This window comes from Anomalospiza imberbis, chromosome 12, assembly GCF_031753505.1.
Source record: "Anomalospiza imberbis isolate Cuckoo-Finch-1a 21T00152 chromosome 12, ASM3175350v1, whole genome shotgun sequence".
Classification (NCBI taxonomy): Eukaryota; Metazoa; Chordata; class Aves; order Passeriformes; family Viduidae; genus Anomalospiza; species Anomalospiza imberbis.
In genome coordinates this window covers 2,278,008-2,297,014 of record NC_089692.1, presented here as the reverse complement: position 1 = coordinate 2,297,014, position 19,007 = coordinate 2,278,008, and the positions used below count along the sequence as shown (strand labels likewise).

The 19,007-nt window shown below is 39.0% G+C and overlaps 1 protein-coding gene across 1 annotated transcript in view; it reads right to left on the bottom strand.

The window, feature by feature from the left end:
- The window catches only part of LOC137481028 (transcription initiation factor TFIID subunit 4-like), a 154,557-nt gene that overhangs the window by 121,277 nt on the left and 14,273 nt on the right, over window positions 1-19,007 (bottom strand). Inside the window, exons 3-8 of the mRNA XM_068202475.1 lie at window positions 15,565-15,696; window positions 15,048-15,263; window positions 13,727-13,849; window positions 11,978-12,067; window positions 9,942-10,199; window positions 465-570 (exon numbers count right to left, since the gene is read on the bottom strand). Coding sequence (XP_068058576.1) covers window positions 465-570; window positions 9,942-10,199; window positions 11,978-12,067; window positions 13,727-13,849; window positions 15,048-15,263; window positions 15,565-15,696 — 925 coding nt within the window. The remainder of the gene's footprint in view (window positions 1-464; window positions 571-9,941; window positions 10,200-11,977; window positions 12,068-13,726; window positions 13,850-15,047; window positions 15,264-15,564; window positions 15,697-19,007) is intronic.

Sequence of the window (19,007 nt, the reverse complement as noted above, 5' to 3'; positions counted from 1 at the left end):
GGCTTGAGAAATTTCTCTAGGGCTCCCACCTTGACCTGTGCAGCTGCAGAGATGGGGACTACCATGTTCTGCTTCAGGATACGAATTAGAAGTAGGATGATTAAATTGAGGCATCCACTAGGCTTCAGGAAAATGAAGATTTTTTTTTTCTTGGCCCAGAGTTACAGTTTAGGACAGTGAGAGCCAAGTTCCTGACCTGGTTTAGAACTTTCCATGAAAAACTGCTAAGGAGCTTAACACATGAGAGTTTAGTCCTAGGGTTGTTTCAAAACATTTCACTGTGTTGGTCTGAAACACCTTGAAACTGCATAAGAAAACATGCACTCTTCAGCCAGCATGAGGTAAAAATAAATGTCAACAATGTTGCCAATGTCAACACTGTATGTTTTTCCATGCTACTCGTTTGTAATTACAACAAAATTCATACAAAGGTAACAATCTCACTAAAACATTTAAACCCATACCTTGTGGTCTAATGGTCTGAGTTATTACCACTGGCATCCTAATCTGGGTAGTCTGGCAAGCAGGGGTTCGTTTCACAGTTTGAGCAGATGTTGACTGGATAATCTGCTATTATTAAAGAAAAGTATACTTATATTATACTCTTTATACACAAACACACACAACGTAAATACACTAATACCTGTAATTACCAAGATAAGCACGTGGATCTCTACAAGCACAACTAGCTGGTGACAAAAGTCATATTCATGTAATGCATGTGGTTGTGTGTGTGTGTATATACCTATTTTGTCATTATGCTTTAAAAAAATTCAATAATATACGACACAGATGTCATACCTCACAACCTTCACTAAAAATATATTTCAAATTCTTAAGGTTAATATTAAAATTCAGACTTTTGTCTTTAGAAATTTTACTAGAAAGAAAAGCAGTTTTGTAGAAGAAAATGCTGCAATAATTGTAGTGGCATCCACCTACAAACATTAGGCCTTGCACGAAATATCTATGCTTTTTAAAGAAAACATCCTAAAAATAAATTCTAAAATATTATGGGTTCCAAAGTCAGATATACACAAGAAAGCAAACCAAGTTTTGTGGTGATCATATACTATGAATCTTTTAAATGCTAATTTGATATTCTCAAGGTTTCACTTACTACTAATTCAGGTTCTGAAGTTCTTTCTTAAAACTAAACCTGGGTTAGAAACTTTAAATTTGACCCATAGACAAATCAAATCAAAAAGGAAACACGTGCAAGGGTCATGTTTAATCAACAGCAAAATGTTCAACAACAAAAAAAAAGCAAAAACCCAAAACTAAAAATCAACATTCATATGACCAGGGACAGGGTAGGCACAGATGTAATGAACAGAAGATTCAGAAAGATGTGTGGAAGCTGCAGAGCTGTAAAAAACCCATAAATAAACTTTGAAAATAAAACACTGGCAAAGAGCTATTTGAGTAAGACTCCAAGCACAGCTCAGGCATGGCAACTCCAGAAGGCACGCGCTGCTCGCGGTCACAACTGAGGTCCTCCTCCTCCTCCCGCTGTGTGAGCCCCCCGCCCTGGATGCAGCATTCCCTCCTGGAAGGCAGCACCACACTGCACCTCCACCCAGCACCACTCCCACGAGGAGCATCTAAAACCACTGCCCTTAGCTGGGCAGCAAACGGCCAAACCTCTGACTGCAAAGCAACCTAGGGAGAAAAGGAAAGGAGAAGCAGCATCTGCAAATGGGACGTGACAGCAGAGGATGAGCAATGAGGAAACCCTTCCATCAGCAGGAAGCAGGGCTCCAAAACTGCAAGGGAGACAGGTGAAAACTACAAACAAGACAACAGCAATGAGGGATCTCTAATGTATTCTGGAGAAAAAACAAACTGGGCCATTCTGAAGTTACAAAACTGCACTTTGTACATCCTAAAATACAGAGAGTCAAAAAGTTATAATAAACCTGTGGATGTAGAGGTATTAGCAATAACCACACTGCAGAAAGAGAAAAGGGAAAAAAGATTAAGGATTCAGCTTCAACTATGGACACTGAAGGAAAAGAGAGCATTTGTACTAAGCACAGAAATGGAGGAAATAGATATAAATTTGTCAAGACAGAGAGTGAATAGTCACACTCAGAGGGGAAAGAATAAAGCAGCTACCATGCTTAAAAACAGGAAAGAAACAGAGTTGATCAATGAAAGCAATAGAAAAAAGTTGAATTTAACTGCATTTTGATGCACAGGAAACATGAACAAGTGTGGTTTCGGTAAAAAGACAGACTAGTCCATGTTAAGAAAACATACATTGTTATGAAAAAGGAGAATGATGCCACATTTACAATAATTTATTGGATCAGTTTGCAGAGAATTGTAAAGAAAAGCTGCTGTACCTTAATGAGCCAGAAGCCAGGCCATAAAGGAGATGTGTGGGACCTCTGGACAGAATTACTATATAGTATTAGAGTAATCTTCTGCAACTGTACTTTTTTTTCTCTCTTTGAGGCAACTTCTACAGTTCAGAACCAAGTTCTTTTTACCTCAATTAATAATTCCATGTGAATACCCTACAAAATGAGTCACTAACACCATTAAAGACAGGACAATATTTAACCATTTCAGATGATATAAATGGCAATGTTTTCTTTGCTATCCAATACATTCCCCAAACTGTCTTTTGGCAAGTACTGTACTAGGACTTCAATGTACGTACAAATGCTGAAAGTCTAGAAAATTGAGAAACAAACTTTTCCAAGGGGCAGAGACCAAAATCATCATCTTAAACTCCATAAAGAAACCAACCAGCAACAGACACATACCCTCTGAAAAGAACAACTGCACCAGAGCTCACGGTAGCATCTTACATTAAATCCCAATTTCTATATTGCAGTTTTAAGAAATGTGCAATCTCCAGATCTGGAAGTCATTAAGGAATTAACATTAGCAATTGGTTTCTGAAACAGAGCATGTAACTTCTTTGCAGGCAAACTAGGGACACAGTAAAAACCAATGAATCAGAGGATCCTGTATTAAAATTTTAAGTACATAAGCCACACTTCATCGATTAAGGTAATTCAAACTATTCTAATCGTCTTGCCTGTTTTCCCAACATCATAAACATTACTATTAAGTCCTTAGCTTGACCTCAAAGTTGTAGGCAATGAACAAGTGTACTAGCAGGCTGGTCTGGGAGATGATTAACTTATATTATTTCAAATTTCTCACAGACTAGAACCATGCACAACAAGTGTGCCCCATGTCAGGTTATCTATCCACATTCTCAATCAAAGCTGAATGCCACTGATCTGCTGACAAGCACTGACCCAGACTGAGAGAGCAGATACAGGAGTTTTAGGACACCCTGGTTAGCAGGGATATTACTCCAGCCTTTTCCCTTCCAGAAAAGGGGAGATCTCAGTGCTGCTGCAACCACCTTTGGGAAGATGAGGAGAGGACAGAGTCAGACTCCCTCAGATGTGCAGAGTAGAAGGATGTAGCACAAAAGACACAAGCTGGAATATAGGAGATTCCAATAGAGTAGAAGAAAAAAAAATTTACCATGAGGGTAGGCAAGGTCTGGAACAGGCTGCCCTAAGAGGCTGTGCAATTTCTTCTTGAAGATACTCAAAACATGACTGGTCACACGGGAGACATCCCAATGTGTGAGCAGGAGGCTGCACAAGACACCTCCAGGAGTCCTTTCAAACCTTTCACCACTGCGTCCATAAACACACCATCACTGATTTTATTAAAGTGCTGAGTCACAAAAGGTAACAAGACAGAATACAAAAGTCTTCAGAGTTTACAGAAACTGTTCATCATTCCATCTCCCCTAAAAAAGGGAGCATTTTAATTATGTACACCTCTGAAGACAGCAATACAACAACAGAACAACAAAGGCACAGAAAATAGAAAAGACAGGATGTGATTTAGTCATTGCCTAGATTTGATAAGAGTTAGGAAAATGGTACAATTATGATCAAGACAGTGTTGAGACAGCAAGTATTGTCATATACTAGTTATTCCTCTTCAATTTATCTGTCAAAGTTGAAGAATCATGTCCTAGACTGCTGCACTTTGGAGCTCCTCAAGGAACACACTAAAGCAGCAAAGTCATGGTATTGCTTCTCCAAGTGCAACGTGTGAGCAGTTACCTGCATTTTTCTTCTATAAAATAACATTTTTCTGCAAAGTAAGATGTACATTTCTCACAATAAAAAGTATTCTCCCCCTCTTTTTATTTCATCTTTGCTCTGCTCCCTTTGTCATCTCTCTCCACTCTTTGATTCACCATTTGTCTGCTCTGTCACCAGTTCCTCCTCTCACCTCCTGGACACTGCAGATGTTCTGCCCTTCTGCTCTGCCCTTTGCTAAAGCTGACTGTATTTTCACAGGTGAAAAAGGGGATGTTTATACAAAGGTGCTTCCATAAGTTAGCAGGCTCAGGAAGACAAAAAAGGATATACAAAAAAGGATATACAGAAAAGGATATACAACAATCACACTACTACTAACCAGAATAACAAAGAGGTGACAGCTGAAATACCCTTTTTTTTTCCTAAGGGTTTTCTTCAAAAAGCGTAGATTTGGTGACTCTATGAGAATAAAGTAATGGTTCTCTCTGGTCCTAATCTCAAGCCAAAAGGTGATGATTATTCCATGACATCTTCTACTGTGTAAGTTATTGCAGGACAGAGAACAATTAAAGACATGAACACAGATCAATAATCAACAGCAAAACCATCAAATACAGGCTGAGAAAGAATCCAGCCGAAGCATCAAATGTACAGAAGCAGAAAGAGAAGAGAAGTTACCAGTCTTTCTCATGCCTGCACAAGAGAGGCAAAATTAAACAAGAGCCACTACCTACAAACCATTGAAAGGAAAATTCCTTTAGGACAGTAAGATTAGAACACATTGCTAAAATTTCTGAGGACAAGGATTTTGCTAATCTCCTGGACCAGTGCAGATGCACAAGGTTCCAACCTTTACTTGATGAGGGCTGCAAAACCAGCCTGGCCCAATTCACAGGAATGACCTTTTGCAACAAAAGCATCTGATCCAAAAGCTTAAACCTATCAAGTACTGCAATAAAGACAAAAAAACCCCAGTAAAATAGAGCTTCTGCAAAGAATGAAAAACAAAAAAAAAATTGAGAAATATATCCTTTACCAAGCTTTTTTTTTTTTCTCTTAATTAAGTTAAAAAAATAATGTGAAAGGAAGAAACATATAAACATATAAAACTCAGAACGGCTGTGGTCTGATATGACATTTATCTTCACTCATGAGTAAACACTTGCTAACCCACTTGTGGCTATGCCACTTGTGATTTATCAATCTACTCACTCCTGAAGATAAATGTCATATCAAACCTCAGCTATCATGTAATCTGGCAGCATTAACTTACAATGTTCATGCTTTTATGGGCCTAGAATTCATATTTACCATTGCTTACCATGCTGCAGTAGCAGCTACAGTTTTTCGATGCTGCCTCAAAATCTACATAAGCAATTATTTTTCCTCCCAAATTAAGAAAAAATTTACTATTTTAATGTTAACATGACAACAGTACTATCCCATTGAGTACAGGCTTCCAACAAAGACATGAAGAAAAATAAAACAGAAGCCATGACATCACTTGTCCCACCTGCTCCTCAATGCATTACACAGTTCTTCCTACAACAGTCAAACGGTCTACTTTTGAGTGTTTTCAATTATGACTTTTTCATCACTGTCTTCAGGAGTCTGATCTACCATCTAATATTCTCTCTTACTTTAATTTTGCCTTCTATCCTACCTTAATCCTACTAAATTTAATTATACCCTTTTATTCATATTTTTACCATCTTGGTCTGTTCCAAATAATGAATTTTCCCTTTTATTCTCCCTTACAATCAGTGTTTGAAGAAGTCATGTGTGTTCAATTCTCTTAAGCTTTTCTTTTAATCTTCACTTTCAAGCCTGGCTTTTTGTTACTGGTTTCCAAACAGCAATCAGTGACAATATTCTCCTTATATTAAGGTACAGCCCACAAAATCCTGAAAATAAACTTCATGATAACAACTCAGAAAACCACTAGGCTGTGTTTCAAATAAACATACAATTTGTCAAGCACAGGCTTAGTTCCTGTTAATGAATCCCAGATATCTACTGCTCAACAGCCATTTTTATTTATATTTTACTGTACACCAAATTCCATGTCAGTGGCTAGATATTTATTAGTCAATTAATAGAAAATGCTCCTCTTATCCAAACAGCCATCTATCACTCCTCCATTTCTAAGCTGCCTTGCGGACAAGACAAAAAAAAATTCCTAAAATTTCACTAAAATGTGTACAAATTACATTCATTCATGAACACAAAAGTGATGCCAGAAAAGCTTCAGTGGAGAATTAAAAAGCCAAGTGGAACATCCCCATATAACACAATTCTTATGCTGCTGCTGTATTTTGTTTCCAAATTCCATCACTCTATCTCAACTCTGAGAGACTCCAACCACTGTGGCAGTGCAGGGAAAGTGTCAGTAAATGTTTGAGCAAATCCTGTTCTAATGTAACTCAGAATGTGGCAGAGCCCACCCTCTGGACACTGTGCCCTATCAGTGCAGCAGAAATGGTGCAGATGTATTCCCATACATCCCTCCTAATCCTAGACCTGCACAAATCTTTATACAGCTTTGTATATAATTACATTTGTTTTAATTAAGATGGATCACTGATTTTCTTCCTGGGTTTTTTTTATCACTCAAGTTTAATACTTGGCTTTAAATTCCAGGACTACCTTCTCCTTATGATGCAGACAGTGCCAACACAATACATGAGGTGCTAATCCCTCTCCAGTACCCATCAATCTACCTATAACTTCAACATGTGTAATAAAGAACATCTCTCTTACTCATACAAATTTTACCTCTGCAACACCCAAAACAAGACAGGCAATGTCTGCATATATAAGCCAACACAGAGCACATGAACTCTAAGAATGGCAATTCAGACAAACTCAGAACATTGCACTTAGAACAATTTAAAAAAATGATTGCTGGCTTATCTCCTAAGTGTCTAATCAATAAAATATTAGTCTAAAATTGTCCCCCTTTTCTTTATATAGAACTAGCACGATCTAGCTTTATAAAGCATTGTTTTTCATAGTTTGGAACATGATTCCAGTACTCTACCAAACAGACTAAAAGTCTGTTTCATCTCTGCTAACACTGTACATTTCAAAGCCTTTGTGCAAGTTATGCTGCATGCCAACAGTGCACACAGGATTTTCACATCGCAAGGTGCCTCAGTGCACCTGGAGAAAGCATCACCACAGCTGACACCTTTGAGAAACAGAAAAGACAAAGGAAGGAACAGCCAACAGACCTTCCATGTTTTAAGGAAAACTGAACTACTGTAAACTGGCTGGTATGAAAAGATCTGTAGTCTAAAACAAGCTTGCCCTTCTGCAGCTGGACAGTTTGCAAAGCCAGCTGGAACCCTCTCCAATAAGCTTCAGGCCTGGAAAACCTGGAGCTCAGCCAGTTCTTCCATCAGCGCTGGCTACCCTCAGGCAAGCCAGCTGCAATCTTCCTCTTCCGGACAAGTCCAAGGCAAGATGGCCAGCAGCTCTGTGCTCCCATTTCGGGGAGCACTGAGAACTGTGACAGTGTGAGCACTGGCACTGCAAAAAAATCTATACTTATCAGCAATTACTGGGCTGATATGGAGCTGCTGCTGTGCTCTCTGCCTGGCACCTGAGTTGATGGTTGCTGTGCTAAGATTTTTTGATGCAGTAACTCTTGATGTCTGGTGCTGCTTTTGTCTGTACAGAACTACTCTGAAGGTCATTAAGTGCCTTGTTAAGTACTGTTTGATCCTATTAACTAAAGACTGATAAATTTAAGGGAAATATGAAAAGACAGTTTCACACTAAAGCACATAAATTATGATTCTTAATGTCTTCTCCCTATTATATATATATATTTATGTATTATATCTTTTCCGGAAAATAAACAGTACTAACCACAGCTTTGCTTTGCACAGTTTGTGACCTCTTGAAAATGTAGTGGTCATTTCAAGTAGCCAGTAAATGAAAATTCAGCCCTAGACCTGTGACCTCCTTACAGACAGAAAACCAACTTCTCTTGCCCATCAGATCAATCTCCACAATGTTACTTGAGCAGCTTCCAGCTCCTCCTGTGACTCCGGCATGTCAGAAAAGCTCTTCACATTGTTAATCTCTACTCACAACATCACAACTGCTTGCTTAGAGTATCCATTGACATGAGACAGGCAGAACGTGCCTCTCCCAGAAATTTGGCTTTCTCCCAGCCAGAAAATACTCCACCAGAACTATATCATAAGAGTAAGAATTCCTGTGGTCTTACCTATTTTTGTCCTTCATCGGTGTTTCTCAAAAGGAGGGGTGAAACCTGCCCAGTGGGCACGGGAGCACTTAAGGTGGGCTGCACAACACTGGAAAAAGCCATGTTATATGGCAGTAGGCTAGCCTTAGATTGTGGCATGAGATAAGGCCAGACTTACTGGCCATGGACACTTCTACCTCTAAGCAATCTGTCAGCTACAGGCAGAAATTTGCTTAATCTGGGACAGGGAATAATTTTTCCACCTACTGCCTGCAATTATCACCAGCTTCTACTCTTCTGCCTAAAGGAGCCAAAGCTATTGAACATTCAGTCATGAAACATGGACAAATCAAAGAGATGTCACAAAAAGTGTGAGGAACATTCTTCTAATTAATACAACAATCCAGACAGGGTGGGGAGAAGCCATCAAGAAGCAAGCATGCAAGTGGCTGGACCTGTATTGAAGCAGCCAAGTTAAGGTGAAAAACACCCAACTGTCTTGGGTGTATTACAAATGCCAGAGTCAGAAATCTTACCACTCAAGATGTTATTACACATTAAAACTATGCTCACTAAAGTACTAGTAAATTATATTAATTTTATTTTAAAGTTAATAATTTGACCACAAGAAAGTGTTTGTAAGGTTCAAGAGACAGCTCAGGTATTTTCAGTCTGTGCACTGCTACTTTTATATTAAAGCAAAAGAAATATTTTCTCTCCACATACATTACTAATTATTTACATGCTTTATAGAGCTTATAAACTCAAGGACAGATCTCTGTAAGGTTTTACATTATCACATTTGCATTTCTTGACCTCGATAATATAAATTTTTACCACCTTGATACATGTTCTGGAACCTCTCTATACAATTTTGAAACCTAAGTGAAGTACTTCACTCAAACATACACAGAAACCACATACAAGGAAACTCTCACAAAGGATAGTAATGCCTGTATCAACTCAAGGCCTTGTAAAAATCCTTAACACCTTTTGACTACAAATGCAAACACACACACAAGATCCTGTGTAACAGCAGGATAAAGTCACCACACTCTTAATGACTACCTGGCTGTGCAGCTGCCTTACTGATAGTGCCTTTGAAATTAATGAATTAATGAAGCACTTAACACTCCACTATGCACAACAAAGATACAGTTCAGTGAGTAAGAGAATGGCATTATTACTAAACAAAACATCCTGGTACAGCACAGCTATTCTTCTACAAGATTTTGCTATTATGTGCAGAAGAGTTTAAAATTAGAGAATTCATTTTAATTTTAAAGCAAAGCAGCATACCTAATGACATACTCAACATTATGCTCCTGTCTGTAAATCTTGGAAAGCTTTCTGTTCTACATTTGTAATTCCCTCAAATTCCACTGTGCTCATACAACAACCACTCTATTGCAGACAAAAAGACCAAGAGAGCACTTCCTTAAATTTATGTTAATAATCTTATCTGAAGTAATGGTTGAGCATACATGTGAAATGACAGATAATGAGGTACTACCACATATCACAGAATATGATACAAACAAAAAAGAAATTTCCCAAAGAAGCTGCAATGAAAATGACGCTGAAAACTGCTATACAGTTCATTAGGAAATCCTCTTTTATACTACAGTACCTACCAGTTGAGAACTCTGATTTGACTGTACCACCTTAACCTGAGGAGGCTGCACTGTATTTGATACAGAGACTGTGCAAATGTTGTTTGGTTGCCTTATTCCTATTGTCTGCGTCGTGACAACAGAAGAAATGCTTCCCGAGGCAGATTGAGGTATAACTTGTGAGAGCTTGGTCTGTTGGAGTGACTGCTGAGACGGCTGTCCTTGCAAAACCAAATGCTGACTATTCAGTAAAGATTGTCTCAGTGCAGGTAGACTTTTCTAAAAACAGAAGAAAGTTTATGAAATATCAAACTTAGCAGATTGACAAAAAGCATTTTTAAATTTTCTGTAAACATAATTAAAAGAATGCATCTTTTTTTTCCAATTTGACTGTCTTTTCATAAAACAGAACTAAGACTGAACATTTATTGTAAGAGAAGTTTTTAATAAGCTTTCCCTTTGGATTTAGCAACCTTGTAGATCTTCGCATGCCCTAATTTACACTGTAGCAGAAAAATCACTCTTCCTCTCAATACTATCTAGAACTTGTAGCTTAGGTCTTTGGAAGGGCAAGAAATGGAAGCAAAAAAGGCAGAACCATGGAACAACCCTATTCCCAGCAAACTGCACCAACTTACTCCCCCTAACACACCTCCAGTACCTACAACCAAATGATTTCCCTCTTGGTGCCCTACAGCAGCAGCTGTTTATTGTATTATTTCTGAAGTAATGCACTGTGAGTGGATTAGAAAAGTGTACTATTGTAAGCCCCATGTTCATACCATTTCAAGGAAAACATACTTCTAAAAGGCTGTACTGTACCTTCATGAACAAACTTTTGACTTTTTAAGTGGCAGAAGTGTTCTTTTGAAGTGCTCCCTCAGGCAGCTGAAGAATGCAACAGTGTTTAACCCAAGCTACAGCTCTTTCTAAACTCTTAATATTGATTTAAAAACTTAATGCCTGTTGCCCAGAAAAGACTTCAAAGAAAGGAAATAAATCAAAACTTATCATGATGCTAGAAGTGACTGCAGTAAAAGCCACAAATAAGAGTTAAAGATAACTTGAAAAAACAGGAGCAGAAGTTCTAAGCAAAGTTGCAGGGAGAAAAAAGAGAGAAAATATGCCCTAAACAGAGAATTTTTGAACTAGACCAAAAATACTTTTAAAATCCTATTTGTAGCTTTGTTGGGACTTAAACATGCTTTGTACGTTTGTTTATAATCCCGCATACGGAGGTTACTGTAGCTCATTTACAGAACCAATTAAAAGTTACATTTACCCCCACATATACTAACTTAGGACCCCACAGTAAATCTATTTGGTATCATATCAGAAATTCTACTGTTGATTAGTTCCAGATTAGAACCAGAATCATCTAATCAACACTTTATCCAGTTGAGTTCTTCATAATCATTGCTACATATGGATTGAAAGTTACCAATGACCCAAACATAGATTAGGAAAACAGTATGGAAACAACTCATTAAATTACTTGGAGCATTCTGTAAAAACAGCTTGCGACTCTTCGAAATGTGAATGTTTTTCTTCTTCACAAAAAATTACCTACTATCACAGAAAAGGGTATTTATTCTAAAAGTGAAGGATCACTAAAGAATAGCCAATGGATGGTTTCCAAACTAGGAAGCAACTGCTTTTTATTTTTTAAATCTAATTACTGCAACATTCTGGATCAGGGCTACTCAAGCTGTGAACTCCAGATCAGCTCTGGGTGACAAATCTGTTTTTGTAAAAGTCAGCCAAGGTCCCAAATACACGAGGTCTCCCTCCTGTGGGAACTCCCTGTTTCTCAGCACTGTCCCAGGCTGTTGGAGCAGCTCAGGGCTGCTCCAGCTGAGAGCAGCACCTGCCTGGCCTGGCACAGGTGGACCTGCACAGCACCTCCAGCCAGGAAGATCTTAGCAGAAATGGACAGCATTTAGAAATAAAGTAGTCCTGGGCCAGTGAAGATAACACTATTTTAAAAGAATATTCGAAGACTTAATGTAAAGAAATTTTGCTCTGAAATTAATTTATCCAAACAATATTCACATTACCTTAAGGAAAGGTACAAGATATGGCTGAGGAGATGATTTGAGTTCTGTTTGAAGGCGGCCTGTAAATTCTTCTGGATCAATCTTTGCATCCTTCAGGGTGAAGAGAAAAAAAAGTATCAAACTCTCCATTCAGTTGTTTGGTTGCCTCTTTCCCAGCTACTAAATACACATATCTCTCTAGCTAAATAGGCTGCCATATCAAAAACTTCCAGAGCTGAAGTCCCTTAAGTCCTCTCTAAGACCCTTGCCAAGCACTGATTCAAACATGTAACATGCCACTCAAAATGCAGAGAATTCCCATGGGGAAGGCACCACTTCAGACAAAATGAGGCCCCAGAAACACTCAAGTCTCTTTTGGGACTCTACTCTCTTGCTAACATTTACACAGTCATTTTTTTTTCTTAAAATTAAAAGAAAATAACAAGTTCTTGACGTGACCTTAAAAATATGAAATTTGTCAGTCTTTGTGGTAATTCCAAAATCAATTCTGATGGCACAATTTAACTGGTAGAATCCATATATATAAAACTATATATGTAAAGCATGGCCATACATAAAAAGAATGCTTATTAGTAGATATAAAATTTTCTTCTCTATGAATTTATATGTATACTCACAAAATACACTTATATCAAAGACATAATCAGTCATTTATTTAGTAGTAATTCAAGAGAATTCTAACTTGGGTGCATTTTATGATACTTCTAAAGTATCATTAGTTACAAGTTCAGGTTGTAATAAAAACATTAATTAGCCTTCCTGACTGATACAGAACAAGAGAAAATCCAAAGCAAACAAGCTTCAATAAATATATTTATTATATATGCATGTTGGCACTTCATTTAAAATACTGTAAGTAGTTACCTTTACTCATTTAGTCTTTTCAAGCTAAAAAACAAGTTTTCACTGGAATCATTGAATATGATTGTTGAACAGCTCACACTTGAAAACGGCCTTAGGCTTGTCTAAAATATACAGATTTCTCTGGCAAAGAATTCAAAGAAATGTATAGCAACTCCTTTTAAATACAATTTTCTCACAGACTGTATTACATCTCTTTTAAGAAGCTTGACTGTTTTCCCAGCTCCACAGTAACCTCTGTCTGCAGCTCCTTTATACAATTCACTGCAGCATCTGTTGCACTGCAGACTGCAGCCAGTGCTGCCTTTTTCTGGCCAGAGCACTCTAACACAGCTTTGCCTCTGGAAATCCCCGTGCCACTAAGGCTCCATGCAGGGGCATCTGTCTGCAGAACAGCTGAAAGTCAGCAGCTCAGGAAAATACTTTTCCTTCAGCCTAAAAACTCTAAAGCACGTTGTGAAGGGAATGTGTCTACAGGTGTTCTGTGCTTGAAAAATTAAGAGCTTCTTGTTTCAAAGAACAGGGTTTGGAGGAAAAAAATCTTAACAAATCCTCAATGAAAAATCCTGTATTTTACTACAGGAGAAACCAAGGTATTACTCATCAAAACAAGAGTGGCTTTGATACTAAATACTTTGCTACATTTCCCCTTTCAAAAACCAAGAGAAAGTCTTACTTTGCTACATTTCCCCTTTCAAAAACCAAGAGAAAGTCTGCCTTTAACAAATTTTTTAATATATATAACATACAGAATATTGCATTTTCATGAAGACCAACCCCTTTCATTACAGCTAAAATAATTGTTAAAATCAAAGCAATAGTTTTCAGCATTTATAAATAAGAAGTTTAATAGATAACAGACAAAATAAACTGTAACTAAATATTTACCAACAAATCTTGAACCAGAGCTTTCACATTGCGGGACGTTTCTGGAGATGGTGAATTATGAGAAGCAAGTTTTATAAGGGTAGCTAAAAAGTTTTTACATTTTTTCACATTCTCTTGCATTTCCTGCAAAAGCCAAAGAAAACATATATTAGCACCATGCTATTTTTCCATCACAATCAATGCATGCTCTGACCACTACAAAGAAGGAAAAAGATGAAATTTTTCTAATTCAGGCCATATATGAAATAGGTTTTGCTATTACTGCTTGTTACCTGAGATTTTCTTATCTTCTTTAAGTAACAAACATCATAGCTCACAAATAACAACAAAAAAAATCAATGAAAGAAATATATTTTATATTTTTACAGTCTGCTTTGGTACAAATAACCTTAAATATGAGAAGTAACAGGACAATTTGCTGGAGATGAATTCCCCTTTGAGATGCCCAACAGACAAGGTACAAATGTTACCCAAGTTGTCTTAATTCGTTAAATTATTGATTCATTATGTTTTTGTACAAAGCAGCTACAGCAGTAAAATCAAATCAGAAATAAGTCTTCAAACATCATCATATCTGATTTTTTTTTCATTAGTAGTAAAACAAGACATTATTTTTATATGGCATAGTTGCTCCAAGGAACAGAGACATCACACTTCAGTGTAACCACAGTTTTGAGGCCCAGCAACAGGATAATCAAGAAGACCACAGACTGAAGGCTACGGGAACAAAATAGTTCTTTCTCTAGTGCCACATACATGGCAGGGTGGGGAGAGCTGACCACAAGTGTTCTTCCTCCCTTATGGGTATTCTCAGTTCAGACAGAGAGAAAAAGAGAGGTTTCTAACCAGGCTGGACCTGGGAGAGAATTGGAAAGGAATGTAAATAATCCTCTATCTCTCTCGTTGTTCACATTGTTTATAGATATGTTCTGCCACCGTGCATCACTCAGAGCACACCATGGTGTGAGATGTTTTTACTCTAAGACCAATGAAATCAGTCTGCACGATGCTCTCCATAAAAAGAGCGATGCGTTTGAAATAAAGTGGAGTTTTTCTTCTCGCCTTCTGATCTTGGACTTCTTCTGTTCCCGGACACTCCCTCAAATTTGGGGCGCTCGTCGTAGCTACTGATACCTAGTAATATTTTATATTAAAATTCATTAATTTTCACTTTCAAAAAACCATGGAAATCATAAAATCATAGAATGGTTTGGCCAAGTATTTGTCCTTTCAGGGCATACATGCTTGCCTGAAGAAAAAGCTCTTCCGAGGAGCTCCCAGAGTACTAAGAAAACAATGTTTCCACTATTGTCACACTCGCCTGCGACACAACGGTGGTTCCGGGCACAGGAGAGCTGGGGATGACCAGGGGCTGTGCCGGCACCTGCGCTGCCGTGTGAGGGGGCAGCGGCAGCCGCGGCTGCCCTGAGGCCTGGCTCTGCGCACCGCTGATCGCTGCAGGCTGCTGGGAGGCCGCAGTGCCGCTTGCCACCGTTGTCTTGAACAAATTTGGGGCGCTCGTCGTAGCTACCGATACCTAGTAATATAAAATATTAAAATTCATTAATTTTCACTTTCAAAAAACCACGGAAATCATAAAATCATCGAATGGTTTGGCTCGGAAAGGAACTTCAAGCTCATCCAGTTCCGCTGCCCCAGGCTGCTCCAAGCCCCATCCCAACGTGGCCCTGCCAGGGATCCAGGGGCGGCCAGAGCTGCTCTGGGCACCCTGTGCCAGGGCCTGCCCACCCTGCCAGGGAAGCATTTCCTCCCTGTATCCAGCCTGAATCTCCCTCCCCTGCCCCAGCCCCAGCCCGGCAGCGTGCCCAGCCCCTGACCGTGGTGTGCGGGAGCACAGCCCCTCCTGGCAGCGTGGCCGTGGCGCTGGCGGGCGCCGCCGTGGATGGCACCACCTTGGCTTGCACCGGGAGGCCCAGGCGGACGCTGGAGGTGGCCACGGACGTTGGCTGCTGGTGAAGGAAAAACGAGCATTTTACTTTTTTTTTTATCCTCAGTAACTTGAGCACCAAGGCTTTTTAATAATAGTGATTACAAGAATAATCATTATTAATACTGCAAAAAAACCTCCATCAAACCTAGTAATATGCTTTTATATGTATATTCACAAATACTGGAAAAATTAGCTTTCTCACGTTCAATGACAGCTTTGCAGTATTTCTCCTGAAAGCCATTACTTGTGCAGCTACACGGAAAAGATTAGAAAAAACAAATGTGACCTGCAAAAATATTGATGCTACATTGATGCATTATTTCAGTTGTAATATTTACATGTCAGTATTCATCAATATTTGAGTTTATCATTGCCAGTAAAACATACTGATCCTCTTGGCATTTATGGGCCTGTTCTAGTGCTTTTTTTAAAATGAAAATTAATATGGACAGAAAATTTAGAAAGCAGAAAAATATTCTTAAAATAATTCCAGATTGAATTATATAGAAATTAACCTGCAGAAAAACGACATCTAAGCACTGGGAGAACCTTTGTCATAGAACAGACTCTGTACCCAGACAGGAACAGCAATATGAAGTGGAGACAAAGGAAAATGACTGACCTACAGCCTTTCAGTCAGTAGTGCATTCTACAGCTTAGGAAATTTATCTTATTTAGCAAACATATTACTTATTTTGTGATTTACTTTCATTGCAAGACTGAAATATCTTTCCATCTTACAAAAGGACAAGATTTAGGAATTAAAAAATGTCTTCAGAGAAGTTACTTAGTACTGCAGGAAGGTAAATACCATTATAAATGAAATGCATCACACAATACGGCAGTTATGACAAAATGAGAACGATACATTACTAAAAATGGAGGCCACACTGCTGTCTTATAACTTGCATTTATTAAGATTTGCATTCACACATTTGAAAAAGACAGATTTTCTAAGTGGATAGAGTAATAAATCATGGCTGATGTTGCTTCTCACAAGATAAAACTAGTTTTCCTTGATTTAAATTTTAATTCCTATGTCTCCAAAATTCATATTTTATAAAGAACTGCTTATTTTAGAGTCCTACCTTGTCTATTAAACTTATGTAAAATACTTCTCCAAAGAACATCTAGTGTACTCTAAAACATCTCCAAAAGGAACAGAAGCCCAGGCAGGCATTCAAAGCCCCAAGGATTCCTTACACATCAGTCCAGCAACATCATCTACTGGATATCAATCTCCTGTACTTGGGGAAAAAAAGGAGGAAAGAAAACAAATCAAATAAATCTACCTGACATCTGAACAAACCCCTTTTTTTGTCTGTATAGCTTTCAAGATTTTTTTAACTCTTGACTAGGGATGTCTTCCATCCTGAGATAGCCTAGAGACAATAAACAGCATCATCATGAAGAGGCAGAATTATCTGGTTTTTTCCAAGAAGGACCACATAAAGGACCACATAAACCCTACACTTCTTTTCTTCATTATAAAAATGACTAAGTATTTTAAAATACTGGTTGAATGAAATTATATCTACCTGATGAGTGCTGCATTTGAAATATAAATATTGTGTATCTTGTTCACTTGCTTATAATCAGTTTCCAGCCTAAAAACATAGCATGCCTTGTGATATCTGCCCCCTTATCAGTGTCTGGGCTTCCAGCAGTGAGGATTTAGGAAAAAAGCAAATAACCAGGGGCACTTCTGGCAGCTACTAGCTTCCAGGAAAGATCTGCAGCCAGAAATCCACAAATACAGAGTGAGACTGCGAGCTAGAGAATTTTTCTCAGCTAATAAATGCCCATTATTCATCACAGGAAAATACTTGAAAATAAAACTGCACATAATTAAAATATAAATTTTCACTATTGTAATGCCCAACTAAGAATGTATTCCCATGTGCCAGACCTCAGCAGCAAACTGTGAAACTTGACAACTAAATTCACCCTTGGTTTTAAAAATCAATAGTGACAAAAGACTTTAATAGAAAATGGCAGTAAAATCTACTAAAGTGCTGGATATGAAGAAATCCCTCACCACCAGAGAACTGCAAACAAAGTAATGCAATGGTTTATTAACATGGTTCCAAAATTTAGAAGGGTTAAAAAGGTAAGTCTGAAATGAAGGGACGAGAAACATAACAAGGGACTAGCCTGGAGAAATTCTAAAATATCATGGAAATGATCTACAAGTGACAGCTACAAGTTGCCATAAGACACTCAAAGGATTCCCAACATGAATGCTTCAAGAACTGATAAAAATTACTTAGAAAGAAAAAGCTGTGTTTTCTATGAAGGAAGCTTGCAAACAGATCTCACGAGAAATACGTCAAAAAGAAAACAAAAATTATCAACATTGTTTAAAAAAAAATCATAACCCAGTGTGTCAAGTTCCTACTGGAAGAATCTAAAAGAACTCATGATGTTCCTTGAGGAAAATTTTCATTCAATTTTCATAAGATCTTTAAGTTTAGATTTAAATCTTTAAGTTCAGATTTGCAAAATCTGCAATGCAATTTCATTTCCAATCATTAATCTAGAAGACTTCTTATAAACTCAACAGCCCATGCTAAGATGCCATCTGAGATGCCTCCAACAATCAATGGCACTGTTTAACAAGGAGAAACTCAAGTGGGATCACAGACACTGGCAGAAGCATAAGCTAAAGGTCAAATCTGGGAGCTAACTTGCACTGGGCTGGCATGGCCAGGTCTTGGTGCTGGGGTGGCTCTGTGAGAAGCTGCCAGAAGCTTCCCCTGTGTCCAGCAGAGCCAATTCCAGCCAGCTCCAGGACAGACCCGCCCCTGGCCAAGGCTGGGCCCATCAGTGCCAGTGGCAGCACCCCTGGGGAACGCTTGGGAAGGGGGAGGAAATCCCCCTGGAACTGCAGCGGGCTGAGAGCAGGGAGGATTTGTGAGAGGAGCAGCTCTGCAAAGCCCCAGGGCAGGGCAGGAGGGGCAGGAGCTGCTCCAGGTGCTGGGGCTGAGGTTCCCCGAGCCCGGGGTGCAGCCCAGGGAGAGGCAGCTGGGCCCCCCCAGCCCTGGGCTCCAGGATGGATCAGAGATCCTCTCCCCCCAGCCCTGGGCTCCAGGATGGATCAGGGATCCTTTCCCCCCAGCTCTGGGCTCCAGGATGGATCAGAGATCCTTTCCCCCCAGCCCTGGGCTCCAGGATGGATCAGAGATCCTTTCCCCCCAGCCCTGGGCTCCAGGATGGATCAGAGATCCTCTCCCCCCAGCCCTGGGCTCCAGGATGGATCAGAGATCCTCTCCCCCCAGCCCTGGGCTCCAGGATGGATCAGAGATCCTTTCCCCACAGCCCCTGGGCTCC